This window comes from Marmota monax, unplaced genomic scaffold (genome assembly GCF_021218885.2).
Source record: "Marmota monax isolate L192 unplaced genomic scaffold, Marmota_monax_Labrador192_F-V1.1 WCK01_AAM20220418_F8-fsc00649, whole genome shotgun sequence".
NCBI classification, from domain to species: domain Eukaryota; kingdom Metazoa; phylum Chordata; class Mammalia; order Rodentia; family Sciuridae; genus Marmota; species Marmota monax.
The window spans coordinates 19592-41113 of NW_026693589.1; the positions used below are offsets into that span (position 1 = coordinate 19592).

Sequence of the window (21522 nt, forward strand, 5' to 3'; positions counted from 1 at the left end):
GTATACTTATACAGTAGCTGTATGCTTCCTTAATTTTCAACTTCCTTTAGTCAAATGAAGTAATTTTAAGCCATTATATTTGATAATTTTAAAATAGTTTTATTTATCTCAAAACAATTTGAATTATTTCCATTATTGGCATAAGATCATAATTATTTTCTTGGTATGTAAAGATTATAATCCTAAATTACTATTTGTTTAGGGAAATTATCTATTAGAGTGGCACATTAGAAATATAAACAGTTAAATCAACTTGCTGCAGAAAGAAAACAATTATATATATTTTATTAGTATGGAGGTCCAAAAAGACCCTGGTACCATTTTATAAAGTGAAATTAGAGGATAAAATGATCACAGGAAAAATTTTTACCAGGTCTTTTGCATCTGTTGTGTGACTTTACTTTTGTGTTTTAGAGTATTTTAACCTCTAGAGTTGTTAAAAGAAATATGATATGCCAGTGAATGCTCACTGAAACTTTGATTTCTCATGCTTTTCTACCTGAAAGTCCCAAAGGACAGGATTCTTTCACTATTAGGTTCAAGGGACCAGTGCTGCTTGACTATATTAATAGAAGAAAAGCAGCACAGTATCCAGAGTAGTTTTTAACTCGAAGCTTTTTCCTTTCATAATTGTGAGACACAGTGAGATCCCATGTGGTTGAGATGGCTAGGAGCCTCTGGAATGACATGGAACTCCTGGAGGAGATCTGTGATTGGCTTATACTCCAGGACCATCTAAAATTTTAGACCTGACTCAAATCTGATTCTAACTCTTCTCTGGGGCAATGTATAAGTATAGAATACCATGTTGGTACCTCAGTGCAAGCTCTGTAGGCTGTGCTTTTGATACCCTACAATTGGTAGAATGAAACATCTTTTCACTTGTCATTTGTACACCCTGTACCTAATGTACCTGTTTTACACAAAAAATGTTTTGGATTTTTACTTACAGAGCAAACGCTAATATGACAGTTTCTATTATTTTTATTCTAAGATTGTTCTTTAAAGGTACCCATTTAATTGCCTTGAAAATTACATTATTTTATTACTCATTACAACTGAAGAATCACTATTAGTGCTTAGAACAAAAATTAAAACTTTTTTTGCATCTGTTGTGTGACTTATATGTTTTAGAGTATTTTAACCTCTGAAATATTTTGAAGTTCTGTCCAATTGATTTTGGTTAAATATAAATAATTTTCTTTTAAATATAGTGTTTGCTATTCTTTTTAAGCAGCATATGTTCATTATATAGAACTTCATATAAATTGGTATGAAGAAGAAAGTAAGGACATACACTTACAATATCCACATTTCACCTTTTGAAGATTTTTATTCTTCTGAAAGTCATTTGTGCTTACAGGAGGTTAATTCCGAAAGGAGATAAAAGGGGACAAAAATGTAATGTGTATTTATTTCTCAATTATTTTTCAAAGTACCTAATTTTTTGAAATAACTTCATAGATTATAATGATGGCATCTATGTATACACTGTTAATTATTTTTTTCCTTCTTCCAAGTTGGAATTCATCTTTTCACTATGGATGAAAGTATGTTAGAGTTAGAAAACACAGGATTATTGAAAACACTGGTGGTTCACTTTAGACAATAATTTTCTGTAATATGTTGATAATACATAAGATTCTCCACTTTTTTTTTTTTTGGTGATACTTTATTCACAGACAATATTAGAAAATGCTCTTACATTTAAAAATTACCTTTAGGTAATCTAGGAAAAGCCCTTCCCCTATATGATTTCACTGGGAATATTGGAATTTTGTTAATTGCTAATTATTGATGCCATATAGGTTTGTTTTTTTTTTTCCTGCATCTCCTCTTTGGGTTCTTATTTATCAAAGCCAATAATCAAATCGATCTTAAAACTTTGAAAAACATTCACCCATTTATTTGATAGCCAACATCTTTGGGCAATGTGTGTGTTTGGGGAAGTCTTTTCAAACTAAATTAGTCTAAGTCTAGAGAGAATTAGAAGAGTTCTGGTGTTACCTGGGACTGTGTTGGTTTTGATTATGGAGGAGGGGGATTATTAGCTGTTCTTAGGGAGGATTTTTTTCTCTCCGGCCTGTAGTTTATTGCTACATAGCAGGAGGGTTGCCTGGGTGAGGGCAGTGTGGCCTTTGCCTTGCAAAGCTGAGATAATCCAGAGTCCTTCCTCTTCTCTATGGGCCAAAAGGGCAGACCTGAGAGGTGTAGAAAGTCAGAGAGAAGGCCTCAATGAAGTGCTTTTGGAAAGGAAGTCATATCTCACTTGCACCAGGGGCCAAGTTTTTGATCATAAGTATAGATTTAGAATTAATAAAAGCATTATTCATAGGTGGTGCTTCTGTAAGTAACTAGAGGTTACTAGAGGTCACACAAGGAAAAATACAACTCATAATTGTGTTTTACCTTCCACTTGATCTTGTGCTTAACTCAGAAAGGGCTATGATTTAATCTTTTTCTAGCTTTTAGTACTATAACACATATTAGCGTAACTACATGTTTTAATAAGACTAAAAGCCATGAAGAAAACAGTTCAAAGAAAAGGCAGCCATTCTATCTAAAGTACCAAGATTGTATGCCTTACCTTCTATTAAAATAGGTCTATTGTAAGGATAGTGACATTTTCTTTTTAATATGAGTGAAATATATAGTAACATAGGGTGCCATTGAAACATTTTATATATAAGATTTTTTAAAATTTTTTTTAGTTGTAGATGAACAAGGTATCTTCAATTTTTTTTAATGTGGTGCTGAGAATTGAACCCAATGCCTCACATGTGCTAGGCAAGCACCACTGAGCCACAACCCAAGTCCCTAAATTATATATTATGGTATTTATTATTACTAATTTCTAAAATCAACCAAAATTGTCCTAGTGAATTCTGTTCTGTTGTTCTGTGCAACAGTAAAACTTTAGAGGAAATGAAAGATGACAGACTCAGAGCTCACACAGTAAGGTAAAAGAATAAGACTCTACTTACAACTGTGCTCCTGAAAATTAAAACATAGTTACTCTGATCTGAAACTTTAAAAACTCCAAAACTCTGAAAATGGAAAGTTTTTTTCCCCCTCCTTTTTTTCTGCTGGCACAGCATAACTTGAACTTCTATGATGTTATTTCTTCTATTTAACTCACCTAAGGTGAATTAGTCAAGAGTAGAAATAATTTCTTCATAGAAAAGAATTCCAAAGGTATAATATGTAGATATTATATGTATCATATTTTGTGTATCAGTTTTTTCCTAAAATTTGAAAAATTCTGAATTCTAAAACATATCCAGTTGGAGGCACTTCAGATAAGGTATTATGAATCCGTACTTTTATATAAATAATTCTCATGGCACATATGGGAAGAGACAAGGAGAAAGTGTCTTTAGCTTTCAGAGAATGGGAGATTTGGTTCAGTCAACAAGTATTTGTGTATTTCACTGTGTGCCAAATTCTTTATGAGGTTGGGTAGCATAAACATAAAAAGACTGCCCCAGGACTAATTATTAGAAACTGTGTCAGAAAAATTGAAATAGCAGGGTCAAGTAAACAAGGATTATTGGATTGCAGAGAAAAGGAATAAAAGACCTAAATAAAATAATAGGGAGAAGAAGACCTATGTGAAATATTAACTAAGATAGAATTGATTTGTTGGCTACTAGTAATGTCTGAAAAAGAGGAACAAGAATCTAAATTAATGCTGTGTGTTTGAGGTTGTTGACTATTACTAGAATTGCAAAATGAAAAAAGAAGAGAGAATTTGGGGAGAAAAGACAATGAGCTGTGATATCCAAACTAGAGTCAGCTAAGAGTAGAACTAGATTGTGGGCACTTTGTTTCTGGTGTTTAGGTGTAAGTTTACAGCTGGAGGCTGAGAGTTGGAAACCGTGTTCAAGGAATTACTAGTTGGAAATGAGAACATTAGTTGTGCTATCTTGCTTAATGGCATACAGGAAGAAAATGGAGGGAAAATCTGTGTTGGTACTGGAGATTTGTTGTTCCTGTTCACTTTATAGAACAGTGGCTCTAATATTTCCATTTGTCACTAAACAAGATAAACTCGGAATTTGATATACAAATAACAATCCCATGCTTTCTAATAGAAAAATATGTGTTGAGTATATCCAATATCTGTAGAATAGCCATACTACTGAAACTTTTTGCAAAGATTTATTTTCATGTGCTAAAGATAGTGTTGCTGCGCAAAATATGATTTGTTTTCTTTAGAATAATCAGCTTAAACCAGTTGGTATTGAGGAATTTAGTTGTTTTCCTACTTGATTTAAACTTTGCTTCCTTTCATATATTTGTAATCTTTTCCACTATAGTAATATAGTGGAATTTATATTTAGATAGCAGGATTATACAAATACTATTTATTTTTGCTTAAATATTGTTTGGTAAGTACTGAGTTTTTTAAAAAAAAATATATACTGTAATTGTATAGGGGTAAGTCTAATAACTGGAGTAAACCCAGACATTTATTATATATAATTAATTATTCAGTGTTTATTATAGTGACTAGATGAAGATATCCTTTGAATGCTAGATGTCACTTATTTTTACTCTTGAAAATTTGCCATAGTGTGGAAGAATTTGAGAACTGGTGAATATAATCATTCTTGAGGATAGCATTTGAGCATCAGAACACACAGCTTCCTGGTTTGGTGTTCATCTTCTAACGTCAAATCAGATCACCCTTTAGGGTTTCTTGACTTGAATATAAACTAAAATTTAAGAATGTTTGTTCAAATTTTGGATTGATATTCAGAAAAGTATCTCGTGCATTTAAAGAAAAAAGTCTTTGGAAAGAAAATTGGAGAGATATCTAAGGTCTCTATTTCCCTAGCAATGATGACTGTTTCTCCCTTACCAGTGGCACCTCCTGATTATATGCCCATGTGCATTTACTATTCAAAAGTACACATAAAAGCATCTTTTATAAACCACTTAAAACAGTTATGGCTTTCCATCTTCTATGTGACTTGTTTATCTTAATATCTTTTTGTAACTTTTTGTTTAACATTTGTAAAACATTTAAAATAAATTTACCACTAAAAGAAAGTAAGTGCAATCAGTTTCTTCATTTCTATTATAAGATTAACCCTGACCTCACAGGTACCTGTAGATTCAAGGTGATTGTGTTAGATTATTCTTCTGTATGAACCATGTTGTAGACCATGACCAGAGCCACTGTGGAATTAGTTGTTCCATTCCTGGATTTTTGCAGGAACTAGCCCTTTGTTAGTCTTTTATCAGCATTAGTTATTAGCTTTCTTGCTGTATGTAAATACATGTGTCTGTATAACCAATGTGATTCTGCAATCTGTACACTTGGAAAAATGAGAAATTATACCCCATTTGATTCAAATGTATGATATGTCAAGATCATTGTATTGTCATGAGCAACTAATAAAAAAATAAAATAAAAAGAAAGTTTTATCATTAACAAGAGTCTTAGCTACAAAGCAGCAGGTAAAACAGCCTAAGTGAGTGAGACGGCAAGTGGACAGGTAAGAACTGTAATTAACAAAGCCTCACTCCTGCACTGTAGCATTAAGGTATGTGGTGTCCAGCTTTATCCTTGAGAGAGAGATGTATATCTATACCTCTGTTTATCTAGCAGTATATATACTGTAGGCCTTAGCCTTACTTGTGCAGAATTAAAACCATCAAAGTCTTTCTTTTCATTCTCTCCCACTCTATGCCCTCTATTTTAAACTATACAGATATATACATTAGAATATATTTTCACAGAAGTGTCATTAAGAACAGAGCCGTTCATATTATACTTGTAGTACCTCATAGTTCCTGACCCATAAGAAACTTAGTGAAGTGAGTGAAGTATGCAAAGTGAAATGGTGATCCTGCTTTGCCATTTCCCCTTCCCAAGGTAACAGTTATCCCCCCACCCTTTTTTTAAGCGTAGTTAGCAAAATTTCCTCTGTGCAATATTGGTGTTATGCAATTTTCTCTTTGCAGCAGGGCTTGCTAACCAGAATATAGTAATTAAGCATTTATAGCTTTTCCCAGACTCTTAAGTCAGGAATTTTGTATTACTCTCCAGGAAGAGAGATGCAATTGTAGCTCCCCTACTGGAGCAAGAGGCGGTGTGTTCATAGGTTGAAGCTGAATGAGTGGAATTAGTTTTCCTGTATGTATGGTCTGGATCATACAAGGCAGCTTAAACTTTCTAAGGTATAACTTGGTATAATGCTCTATAAATGTTGAGGTAAATTTTTAAATAATTACCTAGTCTATTTCTGGGACAGTTAATCCTTGTGTCAAAAAGGTTTTTTTTTGTTTTGTTTTGTTTTTTAAGGAAGAGAAGCTAATTTAAAAACTCAAAAAAATTATAAATAAGTACTAATTATAACTAGAGTATTTTTCGAATCTATTTTTATTATTTTATTATTCATATGTGAAATCTTTAATGAATTCAAGTACTTGAAAGGTGACTAGATTGTGTCCCACAGTCCCCGCAGTTAGGAACTATTCTGAAATTTAAGTTTTCTCCATTTTTTACCATAGTCTATTTGAACTTAAAGGCCTTAATTATATATACTCCAGCTACTTTATTCCTTAGAATATCTTACTCTACATTAGTTCATAAAACATGCATCTAAGAAAGGATTTTCTAAATGACAGATAATATGTAATCTATTGCTAGAATAAGCACCACATTAGCTTGGAAACTCTAAAAATTGTTTGCATTTGGCTAGCTACTTATACCCTCACTTGTGAAGAAAAATGTGATACACATTGGTTTCTTCCTGTTTTTCCCAGCAATTGACCTGAAAAATGAATCTGGAAAAGTATACAAAGGCCCTGCAAAAGGCTGTGCTGATACGACTATCATAATTTCAGATGATGATTTCATGCAGGTAGTTCTGGGCAAGCTTGACCCTCAGAAGGTAATGTTCTCAAATTTTTCATTTATTCATCATTATTCCTTCTTGTTTGACAATTATAGTTTTTGAGCTGATTTCCAAATTGCTTCAAACAAATCTGAAGGAAACACAGTTGGTACCAGTATTCTGGAAGACAAGTCATTTGTAATTTTAAATAGAGTTTCAGTTGACATTTTTTAAAATTGAAATTTTGGGTGATATTCCTTATCATATAGAAAAAACAAAGATTAAACCATACCTAGACTTTTGAATCTATTATGTCATTAGTTCAGAGGTAAAAACCCATGGATAAAGAAAATGTGGTATTCAATGGAATATTATTCAGCTTTAAAGAAGCGTGAAATTATGGCATTTGCCAGTAATTGGTTGGAGTTGGAGAATATCATGTTAAGCGAAATAAGCCAATCCCACAGAACCAAATTCACAATAAGGCGGGGGGCCCTGGGGAAGAATAGTGTTACCTTAGATTAGGTAGAGGGAAATGATGGGAGGGAAAAGGAGGGGATGTGGAAATAGGAAAGATAGTGGAAAGAAACAGATATTATTACTTTATGTATATATGTGACTACATGACCAATATGATTCTGCAACATAAACACTCAAAAATGAGAAATTATATCCCATGTATGATATATCAAAGTGCATAAATGCATTATACTGTCATGTATAACTAATTAAAACAAATTAAATTCCTAAAAAAATTTAAAAAATGATATTAGCAAATACTACATAAAATTAGATACTCATTCTTGGTAAGGAGGTTGATATTTCTTACTAGAAATGCTTAGGATCAGAAAATTTTGGAATATTTGCATAAATTCACTAGTTGAGCATCTCATCCAAAAATCTGAAATATTGCAAGATCTGAAACTTTTTGAGTGTTGACATATAGCTCAAAGATGTTTAAGATTTCAGCCGGGTGTGGTGATACATGCCTGTAATGCTGTTGGCCTAGAGGCTGAGGCAGGAGAAGCGCAAGTTCAAAGCCAAGCCTCAGAAACTTAGTGAGACCCTGTCTCAAAGGGAAAAAAAAAAAAAAAAAAAAAGGCTGGGGATGTGGCTCAGTGGTTAAGCACCTCTGGGTTCAATCCACTTTACCACCCCCTCTGCGCTCCCCACCACCCCCAAATGTTTTGGATTTCAGATTGTTGGATTAGGTATGATTGATCTGGTAAGGTTAAGAATTTCTTCAAAACTAGAGATAGGATCTTTCAACATAACAGTCAATATATTACTCAAGGTGAAACATTTAGAGACCTTTCAGTGGAAAGTAGAAAGTCATTAAGGCAAGAGTGTCTTCTCTGACCATTAATATTCTGAAACTTTTGGCCAGTGCGTGCACACACAAGCACGTGTGCATACACACACACAGGATTAGCCATGGTGGTTTGAATAGAGGAGAAAATTTTGTTATTTTCAATTCATGATTATGTAACTGGAAACTGCAAGAGAATTAACCGATTCTTAGAATGAAGAGGTTCAAACAAATGATTGAATAAATAATTATTAGGAAATAGTTTTCACATAGCAGCAAAACAGACTGTTTATAATCATAACCTATAGTACAGAATAGCAGTGACTAACCTTATAAGCAAAGCATAATGCTTATTAGAAAAAAAAACAAAAACAACATTGCTTTGTAAGGAACAGAGTAGTTTGACTAGCTGAGAATATATACTTATTTTCCAGAATGTAAGGACTAATTTGAAAAGAATTGGGAAATACAGTTGTTCACAATTTGGTTTTCAGCATCATATAGAGTGAATCTTGGCTCTATCACTTAATCTTAGGGTCTCAAAAATGAGTATGATAATTGTAATGATCCCCAAGTATTGTTTTTGAGAACTAAATCCAATAATATAAATGAAGAGCTTAGCATAGTTTTTGGCATTGAGTGCTCTGTTAATTACTTTCCAGGAATTTATATGGTACCTAATCTGTCTCAGATTCTAGTTAGCAGTGAATAAGGCAATGCTTCTACCATGGGGAGCTTAGTTCTGGAGCACTAATAGGAAATAAATAGAATCTTTTATATAAAGAAAAATAAGGCAGAATAATGGGTGGAGCAGTGGTTGGCAAACTTCCCGTGTGTCTCATAGTAAGTGTTGTACATTTTAGGAGTAAGATGGTTGTTTTATTCAGCTTTTTCGCTGCTGTGACTAACAGACCTGATCAGAATAATTTTAAAGGAGGAGAAGTTTATTTGGGGACTCAACAGTTTCAGAGGTCTAAGGTATAGACAGCTGACTCCATTTTTCTGGGCTCAAGGTAAGGCAGGACATCATGGCAGAAAAGTATGGCAGATGGAAGCAGCTTACATGGTGATCAGGAAGCAGAGAGATGAGTCTCTACTTGCCAGATACAAATATATAACCCAAAGCCACACCCCAATTCCTGCCTACTTAGCCTTACCCTACCATTCAGTTACCACTCAATTAATCCCTGTCAGGAATTCACTGATTGGTTAAGGCTCTCATAACCTAATATTGTCTTCTCAACCTTTTTGCAGTGGTTTGCACATGAACTTTTGGGGACACATCAAAACCATAACCATGGTCTCAGTTGTAGCTCTTCAGCTGTCATTGTAGTATTAATGTGGAAACAATTGGGAGTGTCTATGTTCCGATAAAACTATTTCCAAAAACAAGTAGGAGATTAGGTCTGGCCCTCAGGCCTTAGTTTGACATACCTTGGGTTAGAGTATAACAAGGTAGGGGGACTATTTTAGATAAGTTTGTCCAAAACAGCCTGATTAATAAGACTTAAGAAAAAGCAATGACCCATGAAACTGAGGAAAAAAATAGTTATTTTTAAAATTATTTTATTATTTAAAAGTCTTTGAACTTGTTTTTTTCATCTTTTAAATGGGGACGAGAACTTTTAATGTACCTACCTCAAATTGGTGGTTGTGTATCTTAAGTGAGATTGTATTTATGGATCTGCTTTATAATGCTAAATATGTATAAATATTTCTATTTTTTAAGTTAGCTAAAAATCTAATAACTTCTTTTTCAGTTCACATTTCATATATTCTCAAGCTATAAAGACTGATTATTTTTATTTTATGGTAGGGAATTTATACTGAGGGACAACTTAAGTTACCCAGACAAGTTTCTGTATCATCTCAGATAAAGGCCAAATGGGAACTTTTTCTTAGCATGCCAGCCTTTTGCTTGGTAATGATGAGCTCAATACATTCTTACAACATATAGACATTAACCCAAGCACTTCACACTTTATTTCTCTTAACTTACACAATAGAGTTGTGTTCTTTAGGTACTGTTGTCTTGATTTTTTTTTTTTTTTTTTTAAATAGCTGGGAGACTGGAGCTCAGAAATACTAAGTTCACTTTGCTATTAAGTGCCAGATTCTGGATTTTAATTGGTGCTCTGGTGTTGGAGCCATGATGTGTTCACCACAGAGCTACACTATCTTATTTTGTCATTGTATGGCTATTTCATTAAGATATAGTAAATCTCTTTAATCTGCTTTTAAAGTTCTGAATTGATATAAATATTATCCTTAATAAAATATTCATCTCCACTTGGAGCAGAGCAAAACCAGTTATAAGTGTGGGTTGTGATAGGTCTGGGAGTACTGTTTCTTTAGATAAATTATTCCATCTTTTCTAAAATACATAGGAGTCTTTGTAAGATAAAAGTTGCCTTTGTTGTCCAGAATTTTTAATAATTGTATTCAGTCTGAACAGTCATCTTTTTTAAAAAATGGGCAAATGTAACATGATAACAGTTGACATCTCTTTTCCTCTCTCCTTCCCAGGCATTCTTTAGTGGCCGACTGAAGGCCAGAGGGAATATCATGCTGAGCCAGAGACTCCAGATGATTCTTAAAGACTATGCCAAGCTCTGAGGGGCATACTGCATTAGTAATAAAAATAGAATAATTAGATACTTTCTTCATTCAAGTATTATTTGATTATTCTGCAAAAATGATCAAAACTAAGATATGGAAGATGCTTAACATTTTCAGATTTTCAATTTCTACTAATTTTGCACATATTATTTTTACAAGGAACAATAAGCTAGCTTATAATTATTTCTGTTCTTCGAACTGTATCTTGATAATAAAAAAATTTCACTCAAGTCCATTTTCTTTAGAATTTGGGATAGCATTTATAAGTTGAAAGAAAAAATTAAGTGAATAAAAGCTACTGTGATCTCTTTTACACTTATTTTCTGTTCTCTAATTTATTGATACTCCCATATGTACTTATTTCTCACTCTTTGCTATATAACATTGTTATGCTTTTAGGCAAGGGAAAAGTCTGTGCTCCCAAGTAGTTTTTTTCTCATCTTCCCTTTGCTGGAAATTGTGTACTTTCTCATACTGTTTGTAAATCTAGCCAGGATATAGCTTTCTTACTTAATCAATAGTCTTAAATAATAGTCACAAACAAGTGCTGTCATGACTTTTCCCATTTCCCTCAGATGAGGTGTCTGGGAAATGTTCCTTTGATGGATTGTCTACAGAAATGACCATCAACAAATGGAATACTCAGGTCAGTTATGAAGTAAATCTCTTTTATGCAGCATGAGAAGCACATGTGGATTGCTGTTACAGTTAGGGTTCTCTGGCTAGCAGATTGGGATGGAGATTCATGGGCAGAAAGCTGATTTGGGCATGCCTTTAGGATCCTCAACTGTCAGGGGAAGCAAAGGAAGCAGGGATTGATGCAAAGGAAGTTAGGCTGTGGTATAATTACCACAAGACCTCAACTGATCTTTTGGGGACCTCTGAAGTTGGGGTGGCCCTTCAGCATTGTCCTGTAACTAGGTATTGTTTATGGTCTACTCTACAAAGGGACCTTGACCTTACACAGAGTAATTCCTGGAGTAGGCATATATTCAGTTGATAATCTTTCTCGCAGGTGGATGAATATGTTCTTCAATCTTGATGGGGATTTGGGGAGCTCACACATAGCTCTTTGCTTCAGGGAAAAAGAATATAGACTGAGGGAATTCTTGAGTTAGGGATTAGGGGAGAAGGTCTTAGAAATTTGAAATTGTAGGTAGAACAGTGATGGAGCATAGAATATCCTTATTAGTGATTTATTGAATAGGTTAAGTAGAAGGCATAAGAAGAAAAGCTACATATTTAGCAGTTATCCCTTGGTCTAATTTCTCTATAGCATTATGAAATTGACCTAAGTTCAAAATGATCTACTGTTCTTCCAAGTGAACTTTAAAATGGCAGTGACAGTCTTATTATGTTGTTTTTTTATTGTATTAAACAACTCTTCCTATTGAGCTTGGAAAAGCTTGGTGTCCCAATAGAAATGTAATCAAAATTAATCACTATAAATTAATGAAAGTGTTGGTATATGTACCTTAGATGCTCAAACTGACATTAAGAAAGTTTTAATTATCTTTCCCCTCTTTGTCAATCTTAAAGGTTGGAGAGCTACTTATATTCAGATTTTGCAGCTAATTATTAGTCTTAATGCTGTTTAACTTTTTAAATATTTAATATTGTTAATGTATCATCCTGACTTCTTTTACTAACTTCTTAAATGGACCAGTCTGACTTCTGTGTCTTTTTGACTTCCTTTGTCAACAAAATTCATTAGACTCATTGCCCAAAGTTTTCATTGTGAGCTTATTCACAGACTTCCTCTCTCTGAGTACATACCATAATTCTGAACTCTGAATTCTGAAGTGAAAGGTGTTTAAGCACAAACCATATTATTTGTATGAGCAGTTTGGATAAAGAAAGCCACCCATTAAGGGAATGGTAGGAATCTTCCCCCAAATGTTTGCAGATACCAGCTAAGGTCCAACCCTGCACACTTTCCAAAGGATGCTATACTCAGGACCTGCTATATTAACTCTTTTCTACACTGATAGGCTACAGAGTTTGGGTTTTCTTAAGATAAAATTAGATATGGTATCGGAAGAATGTATACCAAAGTCCCATTAGTGTTTCTGAATTTTTTTTGTTGTTCAATCTTTATCACCTGGTAAACTTGTATATAGCCTTAAGCCTACCACGTGTGTCACCTGTGTGTAGTTTTCAGTCAACACTGATGGAACAGATTCTCACACAACTTTGTATATGTAGTTTAAGGCAAACAGTCGGAGAAAACTGATTTTTTAAATTGGAGAGAGGGATTTGAATTTTTAACTTTGTTCATTAGGTTGTCAAAGTATCAAAACTGATGATCTAGTTTTGCTGAGAAATTCTGAACTAAAGGATAACAGTTATGGAAAGTGATTTTTCTGAAAAGAAGAACATTTTAGGTCAGTCTGGACCAAGATATTTAATAGGGGAGAGGAAAAGTAATTTTAACTCAAACAGGTAAAATAGAAAAGTTGCAAGCTTTAGATAAAAACTAATCTAGAATGATATTACAGGCACATGTAATATAGTGGCTGAAGTTGCCCAGTTATGTGATATCTAGTCATCAGGGTTAACATAGCTTTTAGAAAGTATCTGAGCTGGTAAAATGTTGAGTCATTAAAATTCAAAATTTAACCTGTATAAGAGCTGTTTATAGCCTCATCCAGAACCCGTCTTTTAAGACGGTTATATAACTTCTGGGTGCACAGCTGAAAGAACTGAAAAATAGAGATGTACAAAGAACATGTGTTGTTCAGGGAACCTTGGCTGGGGAATTTTTGAAGGCAGTATGGAAGACATAAAATTAAACCAGAAAACAGTCTGACAATATCACCAGGGTCATTTGAAGTGAGGTTAAATAGTTCTTTGCACCTTAATTTCTTTTGAAGTAACAAGTAATCAGTAAAGAACAAGATGGCTTAAATCAGGAGTTGGCCAACGTATTCTTAAATGGCCAGACAATAAGTATGTTGGGCTCTGTGGCCATATTCATCTCTGTACCTTAAAACAACAACAACAATAAACTATAAAATTGTGAAAACCATTTTTACTTAGCTGGAAAATAAATAGGCCAGGCGCTGGATTTAACCTGCCAGGTAGGACCTTAGCACAGATGTTGAGAACCATTGTTTTAGAAAACAAAATTATAAATTGCCACGTTTATTTAAACAATTATGATGCCTGGCACAGTGTTGCATACCTGTGATCTCAGATACTCCTCTGAAGATTGAGGTAAGGAGGAGGATTGCAAATTTGAATTCAGCCTCAGCAAATTAGACCCCATTTCAAATTTTAAGAAAAGGGCTGGAGAAATAGCTCAGTGGAGCACATCCTTGGGTTTAATCCCCAGTACACTGTCACATTATGAAAGTAAGACTGCATTTCAGGAACATGTTTATTAATAATAAGTGGCAAGGGATTAAAATTACACTGAGATTCCATCCCTAGTCAGAATGACAATTATCAAGAATACTTGTAACAATAGATGTTAATGAGAATGTGGAGAAAAAGGTATACTCATGCATTGCTGGTGGGACTGCAAATTGGTGCAGCCACTCTGGAAAGCAGTATGGAGATTCCTCAAAAACTTGGGGAACCACCATTTGACCCAGCTATTCCACTCCTCAGGACTTAAAAAGCATACTACAGTGACACAGCCACATTAATGTTTATAGCAGCTCAATTCACAATAGCTAAGCTATGGAACCAACCTAGGTGCCCTTCATCAGAAGAATAGGTAAAGAAAATGTGGTACATATATACAATGGGATATTTCTCAGCCATAAAAAAGGAATGACTATGACTTTTGCTGGTAAATGGATGGATCTGGAGACCATCATGCTAAGTTAAATAAGCCAATCCCAGAAAACCAAAGGCCAGATGTTCTGATATGTGAATGCTCCCACACTGAGTGGGAGGGGAGAGAAGTTTGTGGATTAGACAAAGGGGAATGAACGAAAGGGAGAGGGTGTGGGAATAGGAAAGAGTAGAATGAATCAAACATAACTTTCCTATGTGTAGATATGAATACACCACCAGTGGAATGCCACATCATGTACATTCACAAGAATGGGATCCTAACTAGAATATTCTAAGTTATTCTCCATGTAAACATGTCAAAATACACTCTACTATCATACATATCAAAAAAAATTTTAAAAATTAAAAAAAAATGTTAAGGGGACCAAACGAGTCAAAAAAGTGAAAAAATTATTTATACGTATTTTTTAATGGAATTTGTTTTGCTGTTTTTATTAAAATATGCATAAAATTTTTAGCTACCAGAGAATAGCTGTTGTATGTCATTTTTGGTTGTTATTTAATCTGTCTTTTCATGTATTTTCTGCTTTTAAGATTTTTATCTCAGTCTAAAATTACTAGTTTTAACCTAATAAAGTATATTAATGAAAAAAATGATTGTATATAATCTTTTGAGATAACTGTCAAGAAGTGAAATTGCTGTGCACACATTTCATATCATTCCCCAAACACATCTTTGTAAATACTAAGAATTACATTCATTAATAGGCTATTTTCTAAATGGACAAAGTATTTGAACACTTAATAAGATACAAAAACAGTCAGTAAACACATGGAAAAGTACTTTGACATCATTAGGGAAAGTAAGAGAATATTGCATACCAACCAGAATGGTTAAATTTCAAAAGATGACAATGCCTAAAACTTTGTAAGCATGTGGATCAACTTACACCATCAAATATCTATTCATCTACCCATACTTCTTTTCTAAGTGCAGATATCAGTATACTTTATCTTTTAACACTTCAGCATGGATTTCATGAGTTAAAAGTTTAGCCCATTATGTCCCATTGTCCTATATTATAGGACACCAATAAAAATCTGTCCATATAATTTTATAGGACATTTTGTAATTGCTCAATTTAAGTTTTTATAGGTGTCTGATATACAGAGTAATGGGATGCAATGGGTCAATGTTCATTTAGTTCTAAGAAAAAGTTTAGAGAAATCAAACATACAAATCTTCAGTGTAGAATTCAATGAATGTCAACCAAAGCATCCACCTGGATAATGCAAACACCCATCAAGATCCAAGAATAACTACCATAGTTTCCTCACTTTCCAGTCAATGCAAATTTCCTTCCAACAACCACTGTTTTGAATTTCTCCTCATATTAATTTTCCTATTATTCAATACCATGTGTTCTTTTAGTCAGCATAATTTCTTTGAAGTTCATCCATGTTGCATAGTGTAAAAGTAGTTAACTTTTTAAAATTGTGGAGTGGGAACTTTTTGTATTATGTACCCTAACCCATTTATCTATTCCCTAATTGATGGATATTTGGCTATTCCAAATCTGCTATGAAAATTCTTACATAAGACTTAAAAAGTGTTTTCATTTTTCTTGAATAAATAGCTAGAAGTTGAAGGCTACAGGGTAGGTGTGTAGTAGTTGTATAAGAATTTGCTGCATCTCTATAGTTGTACAATTTTATACCCCCAACAGTGTATGAATTCCAGTTGATCCAAGTTTACTGTATTTTAAAACATTTTTGCAATTTAAATGTTGGAAAAATAGCTGAAAAAAATCTAATTATAGTCTATAAAATAACACATCTAAAGAAAAAGATTGGTAAATCTTTTTTATATCACTTTGCTTCCGAACACTAACAACAGCAATAAAAGGCTGTAGGCAATTTCAATAGATTTTTTTTTTTTAACAGCATGTAGAATTTATGGCAAAAAAAAAAAAAAGCGCACAGGTATAGATATAATGATAAGAAGAACCGCTCATCAAGAAAAATATACAGAAATCATGAACAAGTACTATAAGTTCTAAATATAAAATAAAACTATCAGAATGAAAAGGATAATTCAAACTCCAAAATCATTGCTTAAAAGTAATATAAAGAAAGAATGTTCTTGCTACAGAATGTAAGTATATAGAAGACTCATACAGTTGTTCCTTTATGTGCAAGGGAGATTGGTTCCCAGATCTTCTTACCTTCTTGGATATCAAAAAAGCTCAAGTCCCTTAAATAAAATGGTATAGTATTTGCCTATAGCTTACACACATTCTCCTGTGATATAAATTACAATGTACAATCACAATGAAAAATCATACAAAATATTATATTCCAAATCTCAAACATTTGTCAACCAACCTGTACACAGTGGCATATGCCTGTAATCTCAGTTGCTTGGGAGGCTGTGGCAGGAGTATCACAAAGTTGAGGCCAGACTCTGCAACTTAGTTTCTCAAATATTTCTCAGAATAAATTTTAAAAGAAAAAATAAAAAGATCTGGGAATATATATCAGTGGCAAAGTGCCCCTGGGCTCAATTTCCAGTACAAAACAAAATTTTGTCAAACACCTCAACCAAATCTCTTTCCCGTCAAACACAGTTTTGAGGGGGAAAAAAAAAATCACAAGGATGTATATAATTATGCATTTTGTGGTGTGTATATATACTTAATGTAATTATATAATTGTAGCACTGTTCTTAGTGAAAACAAAACTAAAAGTAAAGCAATATTCAATAATGGAAGACATGAATAAATTATGGTACATTAATACCATAAAGTATTACAGAGATAATGCAGAATCAGTTACTAAAAATATATTACTAGATACTGTTGAGTGAGAAAAGCAAAATGTAGTTTTTGATGCTTTCATTCAGTTTTGAATAATATGATACATCTTTAAATATATAAATATATATGTTTTTTTTTTCAGTACAGGATAAATGTATCTCAATATTCTATGTTAGAAAAGATTACTGTGGCCGTTGGGATGGTAGAAACAGTGATTACAATGGAGGAGGTAGAAAAACCAAACAAAAGGAGAAAAAGGTATACTTATAGAGCTTGTATAATATATTTGTTTTATAAAATTATACCTACATATTAGAATACATAGAAATCACATAACATTCCAGTATGAGTTAAAGTAGTAACAAAGGAAAGTTTCATAGTTTAAAATCCTTATACTAGCTATAAGAAATACTATAAGGAAATGAATTAAGCATTAGACTCAAGAAGTTAGAAAAATAACCAACAAAAGGAAAACATAAGAAATTAGTAATGATAAAACTTAGCATAAAACTAAAATAAATGACTAATTCTTTGAAAAATTAGTAAACAGGTAAGATTGTGACTTAACTAATCAAAAAAGGAGAGTCCATTGTACAGCTATGCTGAACTTGAAAAGCTGTATGAATTGATCATTTTTTTACATCATTGACAAAGATGATCTAAATAGTTTGACATAGGAGAATGAGAGAAAGTATTAAGAACTATTTCCAAATCACCAGGCCTCAGGATTCACATGTGAATTCAGATAAACCCTTAGTGAACAGTTTATGACAGTCTTATTTGTATTGTTCCAGAGGGCAAAGAATGAAAATTGCTATCTTTGTTCACAAAATTTGTATAATGTTGACACCTAAACTTCACAAATTTGGTGGGATCAAGGGAAATATGGACTAATGACCTTATGTCTATAGAAGCATCTGAAATAAAGATGAGAAAGTCTCTAATAGCACATTAAAAGCTTACTACTTAGAATTCAACATTATAAACTCAATTAATATGATGACATGAATAGATAAAAGGATAAAAGTCTATATTATTGTCTCCATAGATTCAAAAAAGGCACTCGAAGAAATTCAGCAACAACTTCTTGTTGAAGAGATTTAACATGATAGGAATAACTGGATACTTCTTCAACCTAAACTCACTAATACTTTTTTTCTTGCCCCTTAGTGGTAAAACACAAGGATCAACCCCCATTATACACAGGATGCTAGTCCACTATCACTACTGCTATTTAACAATGTCCTGACAGCACTGGTGAGTGTAACTGGAGAAGAGAAAGAAACAAAATGTATAAATTGAAGGTTTGCAATTTGACTCAAGGGTTGACTGAGTGAAAGAAGCATACTGGAGACCAGTTCAGGATAGTATTCAGGGACCCTAAGGCACTGATTCAGATTTCACCTCTTTGAGGTTGTGCCTTTACTGATAGTTTCAAGGATTGGGGGGGCTACATTTCTAACTATGTTCTTAAGTGTGGCAAGGATGCAGGTGTTTCCTCAGATGCTTCAGGACCTTTCTGTGTGGATCATGTTGCTGGCTATGGTTTTTACCTTAGTGAGCCAGAGCCTGGGAAGAGGCTAAGGCCTCAGGAACATTTGTTCCTGTTCTGTGTGGATATCTGGATTCTAACAGTTGTAATTAATTCTATAATTTTCTTTTGCTAATTAAATAATATTACCATTTTATAGCAGATAATTTTTAAAATATTTACTTTTTAGTTTTAGGTGGACATAATATCTTTATTTTATTTTTATGTGGTGCTGAGGATTGAACCCAGCACCTCACGCATGCTAGGTAAGAGCTCTACCACTGAGCCATGAACTCAGCCCCTATAGCGGATATTTTTATGGCCTCTTCCCAACAAATATGTAACCCACTTAAAAATGATACTGTTGACAAAATTAGAAGAACATTCTACAAATTTATAGCATGAGGTAATTCACACAGCATCTTAAAAACACAAAACACTTTTTAGGGCTACATCTACATATAATAAAGGGACAAAGCATGAACTGAAGATTTGCATCTACTTCAGAAGAGTGATTGCTTCTGGCAAATTAAACTGAAGAAATGTATCAAGATGATCTGTTTATCTGTACAATTTTTAAAAATTTTTTTTGAAGTTTTGATGAACCTTTAACTTAATCATTTATTTATATGTGTGCTGAGAATCAAACTCAGTGCCTCACACATGTGAGGCAAGTGCTTTGCCACAACTCCAGCCCCTGTGAAGTTTCATTTCCTTCACCTAAAATGTGTTCATTGGTTTAACTGCTTTGGTTTCATTTCTCAGTTTCTCCTGATAAGCCTTCATTCAATATGTCATTTAGAATCTTCATCTCTGTTATCTAGATCTAATCCCTCTATTCATAATAAAATTTGATTATTTTTACTTTATTAAATATCAATTTAATAATGGTCAGCAGGAAACATGTCCCCAAAGTGAGTCAACTGGAAAGAAGCTATACATTCACAGAAAGTTGAAAGCTGCTTTTCTATTCTAGTTATACTTGGACTTTCCCTATCTTTTCTATTTGACTCTTGAAAAACACAGACCTTGAGGGACAATACCAATTCTTTGTGTTTGCTGTATATTTCAGTTCTTGATGCCTTTTTTCCTCATTCTAACATCTCTGCAATTAGTTTGCATCTTATAATAGACACTTTTTTGAGATGCAGTGAACTATGTTAAAAGAGAGCCTGATACACTGGGGTAGTCATTGTCCTGTACATGGATGCCCACCACAAACCACAAGTTTGTAACTTGTCAAACATCTTACCTAATCAAGCAATCCTACTCTACAATTCCTCTAGATGTTCCAGGTCCTCAAAAAATGTGACTTGTTCACAACTGCACATTTTTGCTTTCCCAACCAGACCTGCCTGTATGCCACTGGAAACTTTGTGTTAGGAAAAAGTATCTTTTCATTGACCATGAGATTAACACCTTGTGAAAATTAGAGCAGAAAGATTGCAACATGTAAAATAAGAAAAACTCTCTCATATAAAGTGGCCCCAGTCCTAACTACATTTCCTATGTCAGTGAGTGGCACTAACACTCAGTTGGTTTTTTTCAAGTAGCAAATCAAGTACCATCTTGCATCATCTTTTTCATCCTGATAATATTTATTCATGAACCACTCTGCAAATGCTATAGGTATTTCTTATTTTTCTGGCTTAACTTTTAGGAATGGTGTCAGTAATATGGCTAAATAAAGGTGACTAGCATGTTTCTTTACACACACACACACACACACACACAACTAAAACAGAGAAAAACAATTGCTATTTCACTGGAGTGTTCGAAGTGGAGCAACAGAATGCAGTGGGAATGTGTCAGAGACATGGTGGAACATGGAGACACAGAACTGCCTAATAAAGAAGGGAACCCAGTACAGAGCATCTATCATCTTGACACTGTTGAGATCAACCCTGAACCAAAAAGACTTCCCAGAGTAGGAAAGGGTAAGAAAGAAAGCCCTAGTAAGAAAGGGTAAGAAGAAAAACCCTCAGTGTTTGCTGCTGGAAAGGCATGTAGTTCTCACAGGCACTGAGCCCAGTTTGGAAAGCTGCTGGGTTATCACACTACTCGCTGCATTGCCCCAGAAAAAGAGCCCACTCCATGGAGTATCCTCTCTTCACCACATGGCTGCAAAATCCTAGTGCATCAGTGCAACTCAAGAAACCAGAAAACCAGAATAAACCAAACCCCATATTAAAAGAAACAAAGAAATAACAAATGTCAAGACAGAAATAAAATAGGGACTGAAAAAAAATAGAAAACATGTAACAAAGAGCTACTAGTTTAAAAAAAAATAACTTTAGATTAACCAAGATAAAAAGAGAGAATCCCCAAATAAATAAAATCAGAGATAAAAAAGGAGATATTACAACTAATACCACAGAAATACAAAAGATCACTAGAAAACATTATAAACAATTATATGCCGACAAATAAACAAAACCTTAGAATAAATTTAAACAAAGTCTATAATCTTTACAATGAAACTTACAAAATAATGATAAATTGAATAAAGTACATAAAAAGGAAGACAGCCTATGCTCATGAATTGGAAGAATATAATTCAAATGTTTCTACTATGCAAAGTGATCTACTGTTTCAACGCAATTTCTATCAAGATACTAATGACATTCTTCATAGAAAGAGATTAAAACATTTCCA

The 21522-nt window shown here is 33.5% G+C and overlaps 1 protein-coding gene across 1 annotated transcript in view; it reads left to right on the top strand.

Annotated features, from left to right (window-relative positions):
• Positions 1-11095, top strand: part of LOC124102912 (peroxisomal multifunctional enzyme type 2-like) — a gene marked incomplete at its 5' end in the record, with an annotated part of 29115 nt that extends 18020 nt beyond the window's left edge. The window contains 2 exons of the mRNA XM_046459357.1: positions 6778-6905; positions 10684-11095. Of these exons, the coding sequence (XP_046315313.1) occupies positions 6778-6905; positions 10684-10773 (218 nt within the window). The remainder of the gene's footprint in view (positions 1-6777; positions 6906-10683) is intronic.
• Positions 11096-21522: the final 10427 nt, after the last annotated feature.